Source organism: Macadamia integrifolia, chromosome 5 (assembly GCF_013358625.1).
Source record: "Macadamia integrifolia cultivar HAES 741 chromosome 5, SCU_Mint_v3, whole genome shotgun sequence".
In the NCBI taxonomy this organism is placed as follows: Eukaryota; Viridiplantae; Streptophyta; class Magnoliopsida; order Proteales; family Proteaceae; genus Macadamia; species Macadamia integrifolia.
In genome coordinates, this window is record NC_056561.1 from 16,144,691 (window position 1) to 16,165,388 (window position 20,698).

The 20,698-nt window shown below is 37.5% G+C and overlaps 2 protein-coding genes across 2 annotated transcripts in view; one reads left to right on the forward strand and one right to left on the reverse strand.

Annotated features, from left to right (window-relative positions):
• Positions 1-2,092: 2,092 nt before the first annotated feature.
• On the forward strand, positions 2,093-9,304 carry LOC122079972 (ATP-dependent Clp protease adapter protein CLPS1, chloroplastic). The gene is made up of 3 exons (XM_042646785.1): positions 2,093-2,272; positions 8,013-8,163; positions 8,621-9,304. Exons 1-3 carry the CDS (start codon positions 2,209-2,211, stop codon positions 8,880-8,882), a joined length of 477 nt encoding a protein of 158 aa, XP_042502719.1. The 5' UTR covers positions 2,093-2,208; the 3' UTR covers positions 8,883-9,304.
• A 6,251-nt stretch (positions 9,305-15,555) lies between these two features.
• The window catches only part of LOC122079863 (GDT1-like protein 5), an 18,146-nt gene continuing 13,003 nt past the window's right edge, over positions 15,556-20,698 (reverse strand). The window contains exons 8-13 of the mRNA XM_042646616.1: positions 17,472-17,540; positions 17,347-17,391; positions 17,191-17,252; positions 16,437-16,509; positions 16,246-16,337; positions 15,556-15,888 (exon numbers count right to left, since the gene is read on the reverse strand). Coding sequence (XP_042502550.1) covers positions 16,266-16,337; positions 16,437-16,509; positions 17,191-17,252; positions 17,347-17,391; positions 17,472-17,540 — 321 coding nt within the window. The 3' untranslated portion in view covers positions 15,556-15,888; positions 16,246-16,265. The remainder of the gene's footprint in view (positions 15,889-16,245; positions 16,338-16,436; positions 16,510-17,190; positions 17,253-17,346; positions 17,392-17,471; positions 17,541-20,698) is intronic.

Genomic DNA, 20,698 nt, shown 5'->3' on the forward strand with positions numbered 1-20,698 from the left:
AAATAATGTTTAAATGGATCGAATAATTCGGTTTAATTCGGATTCGGTCTGAATTATTCACGATTTATATTCATTTTTGAAAAAGTCGCGAATTTTAAAGAATTTTATTTTTAATTCGGATTCGGTCCAAATTTTTGATAAAATTCGGAAAAATTCGGTTCGGCCGAATAATTCGTGAATTATTCGGCCGAATTGATAACTATGGTCGGAAGTAGGGAGAGAGTCGACAAAGGAAGGATCCGAGAAGGAATAAAAGGGTATAATGGGTCCTCTAAGGTTAAGTTGTTTTTCAATTAAATGATGATATGGTCTTTTGAGGTTTAAAACTAATAGCATACCGACTCCGTTTGGTAATGTTTTAAAAAAAAACTATTTTTGGAGTTTTTTCATTCTATGAAAATGAAAAAACGAAATAAAGCGTTTAGTGTATTTATGGTGTGTTTTGTTTTTTTTGGAAAAAAAATGAGAATTAACAAAAAGACAAAAGGTAGTTCCATAGTGCCAGTTTCGTTAAAAAAAAAAAAAAACATTTTGACACAGAAACTAAATTTTCTATTTTTTATACTAAACGTTGTTTCTGGAACAGAAACATTATCAAACATAGCCTAATAACTGTCATTGTTAAGGGATGGGCCATAAATTTTAAAAACATTCAAATCTTTTATGTAATTTTGGCAAAGTACACGAGAGCATAAGGGTATGAATTTGAAATCGAAATCGTTTATCAAAACCGAATCGAGCCATTTGCACCAAAATCGTAAAACTGTTTAGTAAATGGTTCGATTATGGTTTCAAGTTTCATGCCTATTAGCTAAATGGGTCAGGTCAATTATTACCGTTTAACCTGTTGGTTTCAAACCAAATTGAAACCATGGAAATCGAACCATTTAAACCGATCCAATTAATCCGTTTAACAATTAAATAAGGTAGGGGCAAAATCGGTATATCAATTCCAAAAAGATAAAAACCCTAATGTAAAAACGACTGGGATTTTAAGACACAAAGCCAAAGGGTATCAACATTTAGTAGTTTCCTTTGCATTTCACTTTCTCAATGTAATATTTTCTTTTGCTTAGTTGTTTGGTTGTTTTAACAAAACATAGTGGTTTGCATTTCACGTTCTCAATATTGAATCATTTATCATCAAAAGCAAGTTTTGGTAAACATGTGAATAAACTAGCAAACCAATTGCTAACTATTTAAAAACCGTATGGAATAAACCAAATTTGAAATTGAAACCGTTTAAAACCATAAAACTGAAACCGTTTAAAAACCGTGAAACTGAAACCATTTACTAAATGGTTGCGGTTTCAGAAAGTGCAACCATTTAGTAAATGGTGTGATTTTAATTTCAACTAAATAAATGTAAACTGAATCAAATCGCATCATTTAAACTGAAACTAAACCAATTAACACCCTTCCGAGAGCAGACATAAATTTCTCAAAAAAAAATTCCTTCCCAGTGGAAGGTGGGTCTTGATCCCATGATTGAGCAAATAAATAGCAACAAGTCTAAAAATTGTCCTTACTAGCTGATTTGGCACCATCACCTTATATAATACCTGGGTTGAAATCGTCTGCAATTCCGATCTCGTACAATTCAATGTAATACCACATTCAGGTGGTGATACGTGTATTGATACCAATACAATGGTCCAGATCTGGTACAACTAATAAAACATTAAATCAGTGAAGAGGCATTTAAATTAGATCTGGACCATTACATTGGTATCAATACACGTGTCACCCTCTGAATATGGTATTTCACTGAATTGTACGAGATCGAAATTGCAGATGATGTTTTTCCTATAATACCTTGTTCCTATTCATTAATGGGTCCTATTTTTTTATTCTTCTTGGCTAAGATTCATCAAGGGGTCTTGTGCTCTCCTCATAGAGTACGTGGCATCATATGGGCGTCCCAAATCTGTCAAATCCACTGGATACCATAATCTAATAAACGGTTCTGATCATCCTAGAGGTAGGCCATATCATGTATCGTCTCTCAAGTGAAGAAGCCTTTTAGTCCACACGTTCAACGTAAGATCTCTCCATTCTCCACCAAATGGAAAATTAAGGCCCATTTTTCTAATAGATTTTTAACGCAGGTGTGTCGTGTGGTGTGGTAGTATCTGAAGCGTAGGTTGGTCTGGGGAAAGAGAGAGAGAGAGCGAGAGACACACGCAGAGTCACAGAGTCACAGCGGCCATGGAGACGGCCATATGTGGAAGAGTAGCTCTTTCACCTAATCATGTCTTCACCCCTAAACTAGGTTCTCTCTATCTCTCTTCCTTGACCTCTCACAATTTTCCCTTATTTTTCTTCCTATCGATTTGGGTTCGACATTTAATCCTGCTATACTTTTTTTTTTCTTCCATTATCTCTTGGGGTTTGGGCGATTTCTTTGATTGCTCATACAGAAAATCGAATCGTGGGTTTTAATCTTTGGAGCTTGTTTTGTTAACAATTGGATTGTCAAAATTAACTCTCTGTGTGGACGATGCCCGGTGAAATGTAGTTGATTTTGTTTTCTTTTGTTGGTAATTCAATCGCCTTTTTCTGCTTTGAATGTTTTGCATGTCTCTGATTCATAATTTTTAGAGAAGCAAGGATTATTCAATCTAGATTTATTCTTAAGAAGTGTGAACTAGAACTTGTGGTTGTGTTTCTAGTCATAATTATTTATCATAGATGTGAGAGAGAGTGTAGAAACGCAACCCTAAAATGATGCAGAAGATAATGGAAGAACAAGAGCAAGCAATGGACACAGATTTATCAGTTTCGGCAAGATTGCCTACGTCCCCCGTGAGATGAGATCTTGCTTTATTACCAATGGAGAATAGGGTTACAGCGTTCGTCCCTCACACCTCTCAGTATTACTTGCATTACAGAGAAAGAAACTCTCGCTATAAATATATAGCGAAAAACCCTAATCTAGAAAGTACACAATTGCCCTCAAATAAAAAATTTGAGCGGGGCGCAGCCCCCTACACCCCTGCTATGTAGGGGGGCCTTCTGCTCCCCTTGCAACCCCCATGGCCCGCTAACCGACTAGCGGGACCGTCGCCCTGCCTGTCGAGGTGCTGTACCAGTACTCCCTAGATTAAACTCTGACGGAATACAAGACATCGTACACCAACAGGAGAGCTCACTTGGTATTCTGGCATGTCATTTTTGTGGTTGCATGGTGGAGGTTGGTCATCTACATTGGATTAGAGTTGTTAAGCGTCCATTCTGCTGTGATGTCTTTGTATATGTGCATAAATAGATATGCTACCATTGGACTAATGCTTGTGACGACATTGATTTTTTAACTGCAGTTTATTAAGAGTTTTATGGACTACAGAATATTATGATGGTCTAACTCTGGTGGATTTTTTTTTCCTAAATCGAGGTGTGTTATAATCCTGAATTAGATGGTCCTAGTTCTTGGAGTAAACTTGTTGTTTATCTCATGCCACAGATATTGGGTTTGGAAGTATCAGCATGCATTGTTGTGGGGAGCCTCAAAGAGTCTTATTTACAGTGTGCTTTTCTAGGGAGGAAGAAAAAAATGAAAAGAAAGGAAATAGGAAAACAGAAAATTTGAATGAGGCAAGTTAAAATTGGTATGGGGAGGAGAGACCTTAGAGAAACTACAACAACTCAGCCTTTTCCCAAGTAAATGGGGTCGGCTACATGGATCCGCGAGAGAGAAAGACAAAAAAGAATAAGAAAGAAGGAAAAAGAAAAAGAAAAAGAAAATAAACAAAGTGATGCAACACCTCCGGGACATCCCACGTACAAACGATCGGCTACATGGATCTTTTCCCTCCAAACAGCTCTGTTTGACGTCATACTAGGATCAAGACCTAGCCTCTACATGCCTTTCCTTACCAACTCATGAATGGTCATTTTAGGCCTGCTCCTAGCCCTTTTAGCTCCATCTTCCGCATTAGAGCATCCAAAGACCTCCGTTGGACATGTCCAAACCACCTTGGAGATTCATTGTTTATTGTGCTAGGTGTCCTCCTCCCTTCTCTTTACGTTTATTTTTTATTTATTCATTATTGTATTTTATTGGTGCGTTAGGTAGGCAGCCGGCACTTTATTGTATTCACCAATCTCCTTTTGCAAGGATTCTCGTATTTTTTGATACCTTTCTTTTCTTTGTTCTATGCCCTTCTATCCTTTTGCTTGGTTATCCCACATAAACGTTAGAGAAACTATTGAGATAATTTTTTTCCATCAAATAGAAATTTCCTGGACGGAGGTTGATCCACTACGAACAATCTGTTCTTTAGTGGTAGAATTTTTTTTTGCATCAACTACAGGTATGAAATTGATATTGTTAAACGAGTTTGGTTGTGCTTTACTTCTTCTGTCATCAAGTCTTTTTATCCCTATTGTGACCTTTCTTTTTTTCGTTTCAAACGTACTTGTTTTATTCATTTCCTTTTTGTGTTATCATTAGAAATTAATCCATTTTTAACAGGGAGAAAGAACTGTGCCTGTCCCCGTTCCCCATGCCCAGACACAGCTGGGTGAAAAATACCCAGAGTGCACGTGGGCAGCTGGGTCTGAAACATCTGGGCATGGGGAACGGGGCGGGCAGAGTTCTCTTGCCCTTTTTAAAAATACCTTCCAAGATTACCTTGCTATCTGCCCTGCCTTGGTGATGGTGAACTGTATTCCCCTTTTAAAACTTGTAGCATATATATTATTTAGATGGTGATTAACTACTTATTAGTGCAAGTATTTCCGTTTCGATAGATATCAGGAACTAGATGAACATGATATTGCATAAGTAGATGATCCATCTCCTGGAAATGACAAGGGAGTTTGGTCCCATTTCTAACAATCTGAATACATTATTGGAATCCTCCACGATTCATATTGCATCTGAGTTATTAATTATTGCTGCCCGGTTTAGTACTTTCTGGGATTGGATACAAGTCGATCAGACTTATGTTGTTGAAGTTTATTCTTTAGATTATTTACTGTTTGGAGAAAGATCTCTATTTAATAGCAATTCTTGACAATGGATTGGCCATATGGTTCTTTCAGCCAAAAATGCTTTGCAGATCTTCAATTACCTGGAAAAACAAGAACAGCCACATTGGGTGCAAGCATTACTTATAAAGATTCTCTCTCTCTGATATAGTGAATTGGTCAGATTTTCGCTGGTTAGGTAAGATGGTTGGGCTGTTAGTTGTTAGAGGATCAGCGAACAAAGATGGGATCTGATCCCAAGTCTGATGTTCGACTCCCACAGAATTGGTCATATGTTTTTTCATTTCACAGTTATAGCTTGTTCATGGGAAATAAGATCAGCTTGCTAGGATGATGGAAAAGAATTAAGTTTGAAGCAACCAACACTCAAAAGTTATTTATTTCTTACTCTAGTGGGATCTAAGTGTCACCCTTGCTAATTGTCCCCCTGAAAGGAAAGTTTCAAATTGGAAGCACGGCCTAACTTGTGGTTCTTAACTGCTGCCTGTTGTGCATATTTCTGTTGTCCATTGGCTGTTGGCTCATGCTTTCCTTTTGACCACTGTGTGCATTGAGGCATGATGCTGTCTTATTATAAATTTCCTATCTACTTCTCAAAAAGATTGGTGCTTTTAGGAAAAGGTTAGACACCCTACAGACTGCTTTGTTTGAGGTTCCATGCTTATCTTACAAAGTTAGTCTACAATATTTCTTTTTACAAACCAATATCATGCGAAAGGAAGGAAGAGTACCTGACCGCTTACCATAGTTGTCAAAGCGAGTAAGTAACCCAAGGCGTTGAAGGGGTGCTTAGGCGACAAGACACCCGCCTAGGCATGCATTAATGACTATACATAATATTGCAATGATAATTATATATAAATATATTTATATGCAACATAGTAGTTATATCAATGCAATATGATATAATTATACTATTTATGGCGTAATATAAGAAAACCAACATATAATAAACAAGCATAGGGTATAATATAATCATATTCATTAAAAAACAAAGCAATAAACATAAATCAATGTAAACTTGTGAAATATTAACAAGGTGTGTTGTCGCCTTGGTCCCAACAAAGAGCCTAGACGCCTGACTATGCTGCTTTACTGTGAATGATTTCATGGGACTGCTAGAAAACAGCTCTAATAGTTTATGGGACATATTGTTGTTGGTGTATCATGTCTTGTATTCCATCACAGTTTAATTCAGGGAGTACTGATGCAACACCTCGACAGGAAGGACGGCGGTTAGTGGGCCATGGGGGTTGCAAGGGGGATAGGAGGCCCCCTTGCATAGCAGGGGGTGTAGGGGGCGTAGCCTTGCGCTCGAATTTTTTTTTTTTAGGGTAATTGTGTACTTTCCGGATTAGAGTTTTTCGCTATATATTTATAGTGAGGGTTTCTTTCTCTATAATGCAAGCAATACTGAGAGGTGTGAGGGACGAGCGCTGTAATCCTATTCTCCATTGATAGTGAAGCAGGATCTCATCTCACCGGGGACGTAGGCAACCTTGCCGAACCCCGTAAATCTGTGTATTGTTTGTTCTATTTTTCATTATCTTCTGCATCGTTTTAGGGTTGCGTTTCTACAATTGTATTCCAAATGGACTTAAGAAGTGAGCCCATGGATTTGAAGAGAGGCGACAGTGGAGGCCATTAGAAACTGATTTTGCATGTGTCTTTTCTATAGGAAGCAGAGATTTACCATCAGTTTGTATCTCAAAATATGGTGTTCTGCTCTCAAGATTCGGTCAAATGAAACAGTTCACATGAAGACACTTCTGTATGGATGTTTTAGGAAATGGTCTTTTATCAAAGGTCAGGCCCCAAGACATGGGAGAAATATGAGCTCACCATAAAGATGCCTTTTGGTTTTCATTATTTAAAGAGTTTCCTTTTGGTTCAACATTCCAAACTGGTATTCCTTCCACGTTCTGTTGGTAGGGGTCCACAGGAGTCATGTTTAGAAGCCGATGAGACTTTTCTACTCGAAGATTAAAATCGTTGAATAGAGCTTCAGATAAGTGGTATGATTAATAGGGTGAAATAATAGAGATTAGAGTAGTTGAAAGACCACATCATAGACTGAAAGTATCCTGGGAAGATGTGAGAAAGATATGAATGGCTTTTGGTTGTTCATACAGAGTCTGATGTATGGATGGATTTCTTTATTGCAACAGATTTTTTCATTTTTTAGGAAGACCAGGCTAATCAAATAAGAAAATATACCAGAGAATATGTGCTACTTGAAGATGGGCAACTTGGATTTGGTGCTTCTGTTCACAAATCTTCCTCATTTGTTCTGAAGTTTGTCTTGTCTGATTTTACTTAATTAAATGTGATGGTTTGATGCTGTTGAGGGCTTTAGTGTGCCTTTTTGTTTGATGAGAAATTCAATAAAGTCTCTTTATTTTAACTCATAACTAAAAATATAAATCCTGATATTCTGGATTAAGAAAGTGACTTATCTTCTGCAAGTGATAATGGTCCTTTTCTTGGCTTTGATATATCCTTTAATCCTTTAACCATCTTCCATCCTAGCAAGTTATTGAAAGTACAGGCATAATGCATGACTACCTATCCTCTTTTGGTATAAGTACATCTTTTGGAAATAAAATAAAGGGCTTACCCAGTGCATGAGGCTCTTGCCACTTCACGAAACCTTAGCCCCACTTCACGGAGTGGCTGTTTCCCGACTCGAAACGGTGACCACTAGGTCGCAATGGAGCAACCTTACCAGTGCAGCCAGGTCCAACCTTTATCTTTTGGAAACAAAATAAAGAACAAAAATATCCACTATTACTTTTATCCAAATCATTTTTATTTTTATTTTTATTTATTTATTTATTTCATTTTCATTTTTCTTCTTTAGTTTTTCTTTTTTTTCCTTTTCCTGGTAGCTGAACTTGCATTACATGGAGTTGCTATGTTGACATGTAGTTTGTTGCTCTGAAGCATTAATTTCCCAGTCTTCTGTTTATGACTTTAGAAGTACATTTTTTACATGATTCTCATGGATGATTATATCACAGGGGATAAGCAATCTCTCTATAAAGGACCATGTTCAATTCGGGGCATTCTTATGGCTGTATCAGCGGCTGGAGCAGGCAAAGGAGGTGGTTTATTGGAAAGGCCAACCATTGAGAAAACTACACCTGGTCGTGAATCTGAGTTTGACGTGAGGTATAGGCCCTAAATCTTGAAGTTTTATACCTCTTTTTGTTGTGTATTGTTCACTTTTGGTATATCCACTTTCCCCAGAATCCTCAAATTTAATTGTCAACTAAAAATTCCTGGTTACTGTGTTATGCTCTGTATGTCCACTAGGATGACATCAGTATCTTTGGATGAATTACTTGTGCCCAAAATTCAGTTTAGTAAATATATCAGGATTTAGTTCAGCACACTTCCAGAAATTATTATAATGCAATGAATGTTAGGATTTATAACAAGAGTGATATTTTCATTAGGACAATTAATATTCAGGAAACAAATAAATATTTTATCAAGAATTTTCCACAGATGAAACTGCACCTGTTACAGACTATTTTGCAGAGTCCGCATCATGAATATTGGAGCAAAATTAATTTTAAAACAGAATGTTATAACTTTGAACTACTGACTGCTCTTTGTTTTCCAGGAAATCAAGGAAAATGGCCCCACCTTACCGTGTAATGTTGCATAATGACAACTATAATAAGAGAGAGTATGTTGTCCAAGTTCTAATGAAAGTTATACCTGGAATGACCCTCGATAATGCAGTTAATATAATGCAAGAAGCACACCACAATGGCTTGGCTGTGGTGATTATTTGTGCTCAGGCTGATGCTGAAGAACACTGCACGCAGCTGAGGGGAAATGGTCTTCTAAGTTCAATTGAGCCCGCAAGTGGCGGTTGTTGAAGCTCAGTCCTAGAAAAGTGCATATAGTTCTACTACTGTTTATCAATGTCCTCGGTATAGTATTAGAAATCTGCTTATTTGTACATAACTAGAAAAAATTTCCATATTACCATCAAATCTTTACTTGATTAAATTAAGACAAAGGAGATGGAAGATACTACATTGGAGGAGATCAAGAACCCAAAATGAAGGTTGCTTGCACAGTTCATAGTCTGCATGCATGATATGTGGCTTGGATAGGAACAGTTCAGGTATGGATTTCCTTGGTTTGTGCCTTGGGGTTGCGCAATAGGGATTGTGAACTATATATGGAATGTGATTATTTTTGGTAGGTTTCCCAGAGTTTCGAAATGCTTGACATTGAAATTTCTTTTATTGGAAGAGTAGAATGGGAAATGAGTTTAGATATGCTGATAAACCAAGATTATCTGAGAGTTTCGAAATGCTTGACATTGAAATTTCTGTTATTGGAAGAGTAGAATGGGAAATGAGTTTAGATATGCTGATAAACCAAGCAGTTTGCATAATCTTGTCGATATATGTAATACACTTTTTTCTACATGGGCACCTAGGAACAATGCATATATGGTGATTTGGAGGCTGGAGAGATTAGGGTGAAATTGCGGAGGACGACATTCATGTGGTAAATCAAGAGGACATCTATGAGCAGAGGATTAATGGTCTAAATGTAACATGAATTGGGTGTAGTGTGGCAGAAAATTGCTATATGTTGTGGTTTGAACCTCTTATTTGCCACCAGAGACTGGTGAGCCTCATTGCATTTGATACCATATGATATATATTCGCTAGATCAATCAAGATATCCAGTTGGAACAGTGTATAAAATGGTCTGCAACTGAAGTTGCCTACAAGCTTGCAGCTTTAGTTATATTATTTTCAAACAAGGGTGAAGTGTCAGTCCTACCTAGCAACTTTTATGCTTCAAGCGACGAGCATTGATTAGGTAAATAAGTTACAAAATTACTCAAAATCTCTTTTGAGGAAATAAGGATATTGTATCATATAATGATGTCCTCTAGTCTTTTTCTTTTCACCTTTTCAGCAAGATCAATAAAAGTCCTAAAACATCCCCATGGACATCCTACTTTCTCTTCTTCAGAATCAGCTTTTTCATTATCGAGCACGTTGTTTGTGCCTCTATTGCAGTTGGGTATGCCATCGGCTTTCTTGGAGCTAGGGGTTCAACCAATGAAAGTGTTGAGATGGGGGCACAAGGAAAGGAGAGAGAGAGAGAGAGAGAGAGAGAGATTTGGATATACTGTTAACATACTTGGTCTTATTCCTAAATATGATTATACAAAACTCTAAGATTGAAGTGAAGTTTAGGACCCCTGTAACCCATATCCTATAGAAAGTTCACACTTCATATAACACACTCCATGAGAAAACTTTAAACTTAGGGTGAATATTTAATTTCCACCATCTACTGTAAAACTCTTGAAGAGGTATCTACAGATCTACCCTCATGATGAATCCTCAGACCAACGGTCAGATTTAGTATCAACACAACACCAACGGTCATTAGTAGGGGCACTTGGTATCCTAATCTTCAAGGATAATAGAAACAATGGGAAGAGGAAGAACAGTAGACTCTACATTTGAACAATCTTCAAAGCTTTTCTATTGTCAATTGAGTACAATTCAAGTGTTCCAATGAGGCCTAATAAGCGAGTACAACAACCACTGGGAGGGTCTGCAGGACTCTTTTCTCATGGAAGCTGATTCGTATCAACCCAGCCTGAACAAGAAGGGGTTGGAAGAGTGACCAGATCGAGGCACAACTCGGCCCCACCATCTTTTCTAATAGATTCAAAGCTTCAGGCTGTGTAAACTCGTTTCAAAGCTCTCCTACATGGAAATTTTTGTAATTCAATTACTGAGCCATTTAGATAAGTCTATCTCTCAATTATTTTTGAAATATTTTTCAACAACAATTCAGTTGTATAAACGTCCTAGAGTCGCAAACATGAGTTCTGACTTTTGGCTAGTGTAGTAATAGGAAGAGGGTTCTTTGAGCAAGTGACATAGGAGAGTGCATCCATGAGGTGTGATAAAATGGAATCTTACATGAGGAGACAGTCAGGTCATTTCATGTGAAAAGAAAAGAAATAAACTCAGGTAATGTCCCAATGGCTAAGAAAGCATTTTCCCATATTAGATTGCTAGACTTTAAAGTGAAAAGAAAACTACATGTCTAGCAGGGAGTTTAACTTTTTAATTGCTTGCCCATAGCAGGGACTGTTCTATTTCTACATAGTTTTGTAGAAGTTGGAAACCAATCCTGGAAGTAATATTTCATTAAAGGGAGAGGGTTCCCAATATGCTATCGATCTGGATCGGCCTAGAACGGATCATATCGGATAGGTTTACTTTTGTTTTAAAAAAAAAAAAAAAAAAAAAAAAAAAAAAAAAAAACAGTTTTTGGTATGATTTTACCCATGAGCATTATTATCTTTTGCTATGTAAGTTGACTCACTGCCTTATCTGTTGGAAAAGGGAATGGACAATGCCCACCATACAGAAAGATCAAAGCCATGTTGAAACTGAAGGCCAGAGGAACTCTCTTAGCCATTCGCTAGAGTTCTTCTGAAAAGGGGTGGTAGAGCAAGATTCACACTCCTTAATTCACTTACTCCTTTCCATGAGATTTTCTGAATGATACCAAAATTAAATTGGGAGAATCGAATTTTGACCATCTATATGGGCTTAATATATATATATATATATATATAGAGGAAAATATACCGCACCACCCCCTGGAGAATGCCACAATGATGAGACCATCCCCTCTATTTTACCAAATTATTCTCAAACCTTCTACCGTCAATCACGGTTAAGGAACATACTATAGTTGTTGACATATATTTTATTTTAAATGTCAAAATGCCCTTATGAAATAAGAAGTACCAAAAATACCCTTACCATGGTTAATATTTCCTTTCCCAACTTGATAGCCCATTCCAAGACCAATTTCATCTCTCTCGAGTCACAACCCTCCTGTAACCCTCCCTTCCTGGGTAGAAATCGTCTAAAATTCTCATCTCGTACAATTCCATACAATTCCACCTTAAACGGTTGACACGTGTAAATATTCCATATCTACGGTTCAGATTGTATTATGATTGTATTGTGGTTGATTAACATTGTATTATGGTTGATTAATCTGAACCGTAGATATGAAATATTTACACGTGTCAGCCGTTTAAGATGGAATTGTATGGAATTGTACGAGATGAGAATTTCAGACGATTTCTACCCTTCCATTCCCCCTCCATTGCCCCCGCCTCCTTTCTTCAATGCGGATGAGAAACCTTAAACATCAATCGAACCATAAGGAGAGTTTAATTCCAGCATTCAACTTGCATCACACTTTCCGACCTCAAAAGAAAGACATTTTATTCGTTGTCCTTGTAATTTTCACGATGGGAACACTCCGTTCAAAAGGGCGGAAATCGAAAAGGGATTTCTTCCAGTTGGGAGTAGGATTCAGTTGATGAGGGATCAACCGCACCTCATCCCGCCCCTACCGCGACCAGCATCCGTTGCAACTTGACGTTTAGCGATATTAGTGTCAGATGATACAACGTACCACAAGAGCAGCTCATAACAAGGTTTAAAAAAAAAAAAGGAATACCAATCGGATCCAGAATTGGTGGAAATCAGCTTTCCTCTCATCCTAACTTTTCTGGATTTGCAACAAGAAATCAAAATTAAAAATAGAAACAGGGGAAGGAGGAGAGATTCTGCCAAGGGGTGGTGGGTGAGGCCATTGAGGATGAACCTGGAGTTGCTGCTTTTGGAAGAATTTCAAGATTCTATGGCAGAAATTGTCGACTATTTTGCAAGGATAACTCTTTTTTTCTTTGCTTTCCCCTCAACACTCATCGACTTTTCTTGTTCTAATCAATACTCTTAGCTACCTACTACCGTTGAGTACTCTCACATGTTCCCAACTTAGCATGAAATTTTACGGCACTGGTCACATAGGCTCATTCACAAGCTGCAAGTGAGGCCACAAGGGCTCGAGATACAGGCTATCCTCCTCTGGGTCGGTGGCTTCGGCGCTATTTTCTTGTGGGAAGATGGGGCGAACGGAAATGTATGACAGTTGAGTTGCAAGAGCTGCAGGGCGGGCTTGCAGAGAACCTTTGGATGGGTGAGGTTGCAGGAAGAAGATGATGAAGAAGAAGGAAGCGGAACGTCATTGCAGAAGAAGAGGTGGGGGTAAAACTGTCAAAGAAAAGTCCTCAGTTGAGGTAGGAATACTGTTTTGGATAGTTTTGTAAACTCAAACTCAAAACTTTGTATTTAATGGTAAAGGTGTAATGGTCATCTTAACTCCACACTTAACATTGACTGACGGTAAGAGGTCTGAAAATAATTTGGTAAAACAAAGGGGGTGGCCTTATCATTGCGGTATTCTCCAAGGGGTGACGTGGTTAATTTTCCACATGACTAGACTCAAATTGTTTAGGCTTAGCTGCTGGTGGTTCAAATGGTTTAACTTTTGAAAAAAAAAAAGCAATTTAATGCATGAGGCTCCCATTACTATAGGGTCTGGAAAGGACAAATGTACGTAGCCTTATCTCTTTCCTTCACAAAAGATGTCTTTTCAAATTTTGTACCAGTGACCAACATGTTGTAAAAGTACAATTTAACTGTTGCTATGAACAGACCTATAATATTCTCTTAAAACCATGGACTTGGAGCAATGTTGGGAGGACCTATTAAATGTTGAGAACACATAAAAAAAAACTACTCACTTTATGCTCATGAGTATATAAACTGAAATTTTGTCTGTGTTGGGCATATTTTGGATCAAAGAGTGTGCGTCCATTGCTCTCCTTCCTTCGTTTCTTTAACTCAACTTACAGTCCATATATTATACGACCATTCATGTATAGATATAAATACACTTTGAAGCCTATCTGTCAACTTTAGAGTATTTTATTTTGATGCTTTGACACTTTTGCTCTCATACCCTCTTTTATTCCCCTTTCTCTACCTTTTTTTTTTTTTTTTTGGGGGGGGGGGGTGGGGGTTTGGGTTGGGTGTTAGGTTTTACCTAGAGCTAGTGGGTTGCGCATAATATTCACATGATACTTGGAAGCTATAAGATTTCATGGAAACAGTAAGATTTCATATTATATAAGCAAGACAATTTTCTATTCGAAAGCGGCCCTTGCGCCATAAACACAGCGGATGTGTAATGACCATTGTGCCTCTCTAGGGGGCACGCGCCGCTCTTAGATAGAAAACACTTGTCCTAGATACGCCATGTATGTATTTGATAGACAACCCACCCGATACACTTATTATCATATACATCATCTTTATTCATATCTAAAATTACAGATGTATGTATCACTAATAGTTGGCTTCTTTTTGGGGTCGCTAATAGTTGGCTAAAGGTTTTGTTGAGCTGAGTTGTATGAATAATATAACTTTATGGGGGTAATAACCTTGAAGGGGTGTATTACGGGGAAACACTCAAGGGGGGCATATAAGACATATTACAAAGGGGTTGCTATTGAATCTTAAAAGGGTTGCCGGCGTGCAGTTTCAGAATTCATCTCACAATGTGCAAATATTTTACCCTAACTTTTATTAGGTACCAAATTTTTTTAATTGCATTATTATTACTTAAAAGCGAAAAATTACCCAAACCTATTCCAGTACTTTTTTTCCAGTTCTCTGAATTTATTATGGTTTTACCTTCATAGAATTCCTGTATATTATGGCTTTCTTTCTAAACTAAACAATGGTATCAAGGCATGTGCCTCGAGAGGGGAAAACAATCTGCAGCTGACATTACTTCATGGATACCCTTCACAAGCTTCTACTTCCTTATAGTGCCTTTGTGCTTGTCTGCCTTTACCATGTAGCTTCTTTGTTCCAAGCAAACAAAGCATAAAATTGCTTTCAGCCATTATAGCCTAAGAACTTGCTCTAGTTGACTAAGCAAACCTAAGATCATATACTTTGCAAGGTTGTTCTTGGAAGTATAATGTCTCTTTTGTTTTAGATGGAAGAATAATTTTGCATATTAGTTGAGGTATAGAATTTACACTTTGAAATCATTCACATCGGTCACATACTAGTTACTAATTTTAATTGTAATTTATGTAGTTATTTCCATACTATATTACACTTTTTCAAAGACTTTCATTTTAGATTAATTGCTTTAAAAAGTACAAAAGTACTTCATACCATGTCATTGATGTGTCTTACACATTCCCTTCCAAATGCTTTACTGTTTACCATTCATTACTTATTTCCAAAAAAAAAAAAAAATGTGCCTGGATTTACTTGGCCATACACCTTGTGCCTCAGGCAGTAGGAGGCATCTGCACCTTTAATACAAACTTGCACAATTACCAACTCTGGAACTAAAGATGAAGTGTGGTAATGATTCATGGTGAAATTCAGCAATTCATGGTTTCATTGCCACATAAGTCATCAAAATAATTCTCAACCATCTGTGTAGATTCATTTTTAATTTGACAAGAAAAGTATTTATCCATATGAAAAATCTTACTTTGTATTTGGTGCATACAATGTTCATTTTCTATATTACTTTTACACCTCCAAAAGAGTACTGGTTATAAAGGCATGTAAAGACTAATTGAATTCCTGTCAACAAGATAAAACGGCAGCAGAATGAATTTTTTTGCAGATACGTGCTTTTAGGTCAATAAAAATGCCTTCACAATGCTCACTTGAGTTGGAAAATTGCAGTGAAGTAAGAGGCAAGAAGAGACAACAATGAAAAGCAATAATTCATCTTTCCCCACCCACTGTAACAGTGTCAAAACAGCGTAGAAGACCCTTGAACCCATAAAAAATATTATTGCTCTCTAATATTGCTGCCTTTGATAGCTTAATTCTTTTTAATGACTGTTATGTAATGCAACCAGAGAATGGGAGAATGTTTCCAGAGTTTCTCCAATCTTTGTCCTACAGCAATGCTCCACTTTGACCGTCTCTACAAATAAGAGCAATGACAGCAAACATCATTATATATGAGGCAAAAAGAAGCAATAATGTAGGATCAAAGAGGGCAGGATATATAATAGGAGGGAAATAAAAAAAAAAAAAAAAAAAAAAGGAGAAGAAGAAGATGATGAATAGAATTCCATTCCAATGGAACAAACAAGTCAAGCTTAAGGGATGCATTGTGCAAAAGAATAGAATACACAAGACAATTAATTTTTGTTCAAGATATACAGAAGCCCATCATATGCAAGTGTGCCACCTATTACCAGAAATGTTGCTGCTGGATGAATGGCTTGTTCCTATCTTACTAAACATATGTAAAAAGGATTGAGCGACAAATACTCACAGTTATCAAGACTCGAAACATCATAACTCAGCAGTTGATAGAAAGGACTGGATACCGAAGATAAGGAAAAGAACTCCACCTGAGAGAGCAACCTGCAGAAATTTGGAGATAACTTCAATTTGCAAATAAATATTCAAACACTCAAATGCAGAACATGATTCCAGAATGGAGATGCACGCAAGCACAATCACCATTTTCTCAGATATTGAAGAAGCCATGCTTTTTCCCCCAAGAACAGCTGCCGTAGTACACAAGGCTTGTCCTCTGAAAAATAAAAAATAAAATAAAAGACAAGCCAATACTCATAATACGAGGCCTTAAATAACCTACTTGCATTTTTTTTTTCGGTAAAGAATAACCTGCTTGCATTACAATAACCTATTATGTTAGAACATCTTCTCTAAATTTATAATTGCAAGATTAACTTTCTGACTGGTAAAAACAGTTCACAATACCTGAATAATTATTAACTATTTCATTAAGCCTTCATGGAAGACTGGATGCAGACAGAACACTTTAAAATCAATGCAGACAGAACACTATCTAAATAGTTATTAACTGTTTCATTAAGCCTTATGTTAGAACATATTTTCTACACATGGGCTTTAAAATGTCCACGTCAATGGCCCAAAAGTATGGCAATGGAAACAGGGATGTAGAGCAACAAGGACACATTTTGGCAACCAAAATCATGTGCCATATATAAAATTCATATGTAACAGGATTCTTTTTTCTTTTTTATTATTATTTTTTTCTTTTAAGTAAGCATACCTGGCATGGCACAACTAGTTCCTTGCAACGCAAAATGATGAAACCATTTATTTTGATGTGTAGAGTATGGGAATTTTCATCATGTCCATGTGTGTGTGTGTGTGTGTGTGTGTGTGTAAATGCATGCACATATTTATTTAATTGTAGGTAAAAAGACTGGGTAATAAGACGTACATAATACCACCAAGGACCACACCCAATGGGTTTTCATCTGCGGCCAAACCAATTGTGGCTAGCTGAAAATGTAATATACTCAATTCAGAATACAGATTAAAACTATAATAAGCAAATTTATTCAGGTACATGCAATAATCCTGCTGCGTGCCTTACCTGGCTCTTGTCACCCCATTCGCCAAAGAAAGTAATGGAAAATGCCTGCAGGACAGGCATGACAATACGAGTTAGCTACTATCCATTCACTTCACAGATAATTCAATCAAATGATAGACTACTACCTTTAGAAAGATTGGTGAGAAGAATTGTGCCAGAAATGGCCTCCTTTGCTTTTTCAAGTTCTCATCCTCCTAGAACAAAATGGTCAGGTTATTCCAAAGGATTTATGGTGTAACCAATACAAATGGAACCGATCCTCTGCTATCCATATGAAAAAGGCTATAGGCTATAGAAAAGGCTTAAAAATGGTTATCTTTTTGTTGCTTTACAATTGAGAATTATTCATACGAGATGAATATGTTTATCCCCATTGACGGGAATCACGTCCATCCCTCAAAACTTTGAAAGAGAGCATCAAGACTCAATTCAAGGGCTCCAATTCTGATTAGAACCACTGTGATGATGTGGAGCTCACTTGGACGATAGCAAGGTTAACACATCTTCAGCATAGATATATGAAGTATCTACTCAGGTTATATTAGGACTAAAATTGTGTGCATGCCCCATGGCAAGGTGAGATGTCCATCCTTCATGCTTACAAGCAATACATGGCATATGAGTGACGTATAAAATAAGATTATAACTTAATTTCCAAATATGCTAAAATTTTCACAACTCAAACCTTTTTCACATCAAAACCAAATTTCGAGACTAAAACAGCATGTGATCCCTCTTTTTGTCCTCACAGATGTTTTGCTAAGATCCAAGAAGAACCATAATTCGATGCTGTTTATTTACTTGACCAGGCAAAAATTCTTAAGATCTGAACAGAAAATAGGTACTGCAACCCTTGTAGACCCATCCAAAGATCTGGTTCAACATAATTTTTGTGACAAGTTAACATAATCTTAGTTTGACATGGTTTAACTGGACCACCAGTTGGCACTAGAAGTGTTCTGGTTCTCTAAAATCCAACCACATATGGATAACTATGAGTCTATGACTCAAAACCTGCAACTTTTTAAACCTGGCTTACGCAGTTGTTACAACAACAAAAAACTAAGTCTTAACCATAGTTGTCAGGTCCTAGCGGAAAAAGAAGTTCATGGCAGTGCTACGATTTACGTGACTCACAAATGGCGGTCGCCATTGGCTGATAGGCGTCGCCATGGCACCGCCATGGACGCCAGGTCACGCCTGATTCACTAGGCGGTCGATTTTTTGTAAAATGCAAGGTGATTTTGATAGGGCTATGTTGATTTTTTATGATTTGATGTTGCTTAATGTTGGTTTTATATGTTATAGGGTATATATCGTAGGCTTGTAGCATGCTAAATAACTTTAGAAAATAGGGGAAATAAAAAAGTAGCATACTAAATAACTTTAGAAAATAGAAAAAATAAAAAATGACACATGGGCGATTTGACCGCCATAGCAAGCCATAATGGGCGATTCATCGCCAAATCGATTAGCCACCCCTCCACCTCCTTGGATCGATTTGACGCCGTGACAACTATGGTCTTACCCCAACTTAATGGGGTCGGCTACATGGATCCAAATAAAAAAAAAGTAGGTAAAACTGTGGTCTAAACATAGAAAGGGGGCATGAGGAGATGCATACAAGAGGGAGGGGGGGATGAGAAGAGAAGTACAAATGAAAATCAATGAAAAGAACAAATGAAAGAGGAAAAAGGTGCAACACAACAAGTCAGGAGAATATCTGCTAAATAGGATCAGCAACTTGGATCTTTGCTCTTCAATAGGCTTTATCCGAGGTCATACTTGGTACAAGATCAAACTATGTGTTAAGTTTGTCTTGAATTCTTGATCCATTTTGAAGATTGATCCACTCCGACATATTTTGGTGGCGACTCGAATGGGAAGTTTTCTGAAATCTATGATGGAGACAAAGGGGTTGGACCGATAGGCCCAAGCCTGAAGCCCATCACTGATCTCGTATGAGGGTGCGGGGGTATGGTTCAACCGGATTGATTGCAACCCGATGGGTCGACCAGCGTCTTGGAGTATATAATGTACTGTTGTCTTGTTGAGAAAGTCATTGTATTTTGGGGGCTTATCGAGCTAGGGTTTTAGGGCGAGTTTTCACGCCGCTACTTGGGTGTAATCTCTCTTTTGCATAGTGAAACATCTTCTTCGCCAGAGGACGTAACACACCACATTGGTGTGTGAACCTCATTAAATCTCTGTGTCGTGCGGATCTTTTGTCTATTTATTTTCGTATTTCTTGGTGTTTGATCTAACACTATACATACCTATCCTCACAACTTCTCCTATGGTTATTTTAGGCCTGCCCCTAGTTCTTTAAGCTCCATCAATCAGCATCATATCACTACTCCTTATTGGGGCGTCCCTATGCCTTCGTTGAACATGACCATACTATCTCAAACGACTCTCTCAGAGCTTGTCATTGATCGAGGCAACTCCCAGATCAGCTCTAATATGTTCATTCTTTATTTTATCCTTCCTAGTTTTTCCGCATATCCATCATAACATCCTCATCTCCGCTACACAAAGCTTCGCAATATGACACTTCTTGACTGCCCAACATTCCGCTCCATACATCATAGCCAACCTTACAACAGTCAAAAATTTCCTTTGAGCTTTAAAGGGATACGTTAGTCACATAGTACTCCAGTTGCACCTCTCAACTTCATCCATCCCACTTTAATTCTTTGTGAAACATCATCCACTATGTCCTCGTCTTTATTTATAATTGATCCCATATACCTAAAGGAGTCGCTTTCGGTATCTCTCTTTCCTCAATTCTCACCAATCATTATCCATCACAGTGTTACTAAAATTACACATCATACACACTGTCTTCGTTCTACCAATCTTGAAGCCTCTTGTTTACAAAGTTGATCTTCATAGTTCTAACTTAGTGTTAATCCATGTTTTTGTCTCATCCACCAAGACAATATCATCAGCAAAGAGCATACAGCATGGGACCTCGTCTTGAATGTTCTTGGTTAGGTCATCCATAATAAGCGCAAATCGATAAGGACTTAAGATAGACCATTGATGTAACATAATCATAATTGGGAATTCCTTGCCCTGACCTCCCACAGATCACACACTTGTCATCACGGCCTCATACATATCTTTGATCATCTCCACATATTTACTCGACAGCCCTCTCTTACGTAGATTCTTTTTTTTTTTTTTTTATGAATAAATAAACAATTTATTACCAAGAAGAGAAGATTATACAAGGGAAAAAGAGGGGGGGGGCTAAACCAACAAAAGAGCAAGGCCAAGGGCCAAACACAAAACCAAAACTAAAAAAGGCCAATACAAAACAAGCAATCACCAACAATGGCCATCAACA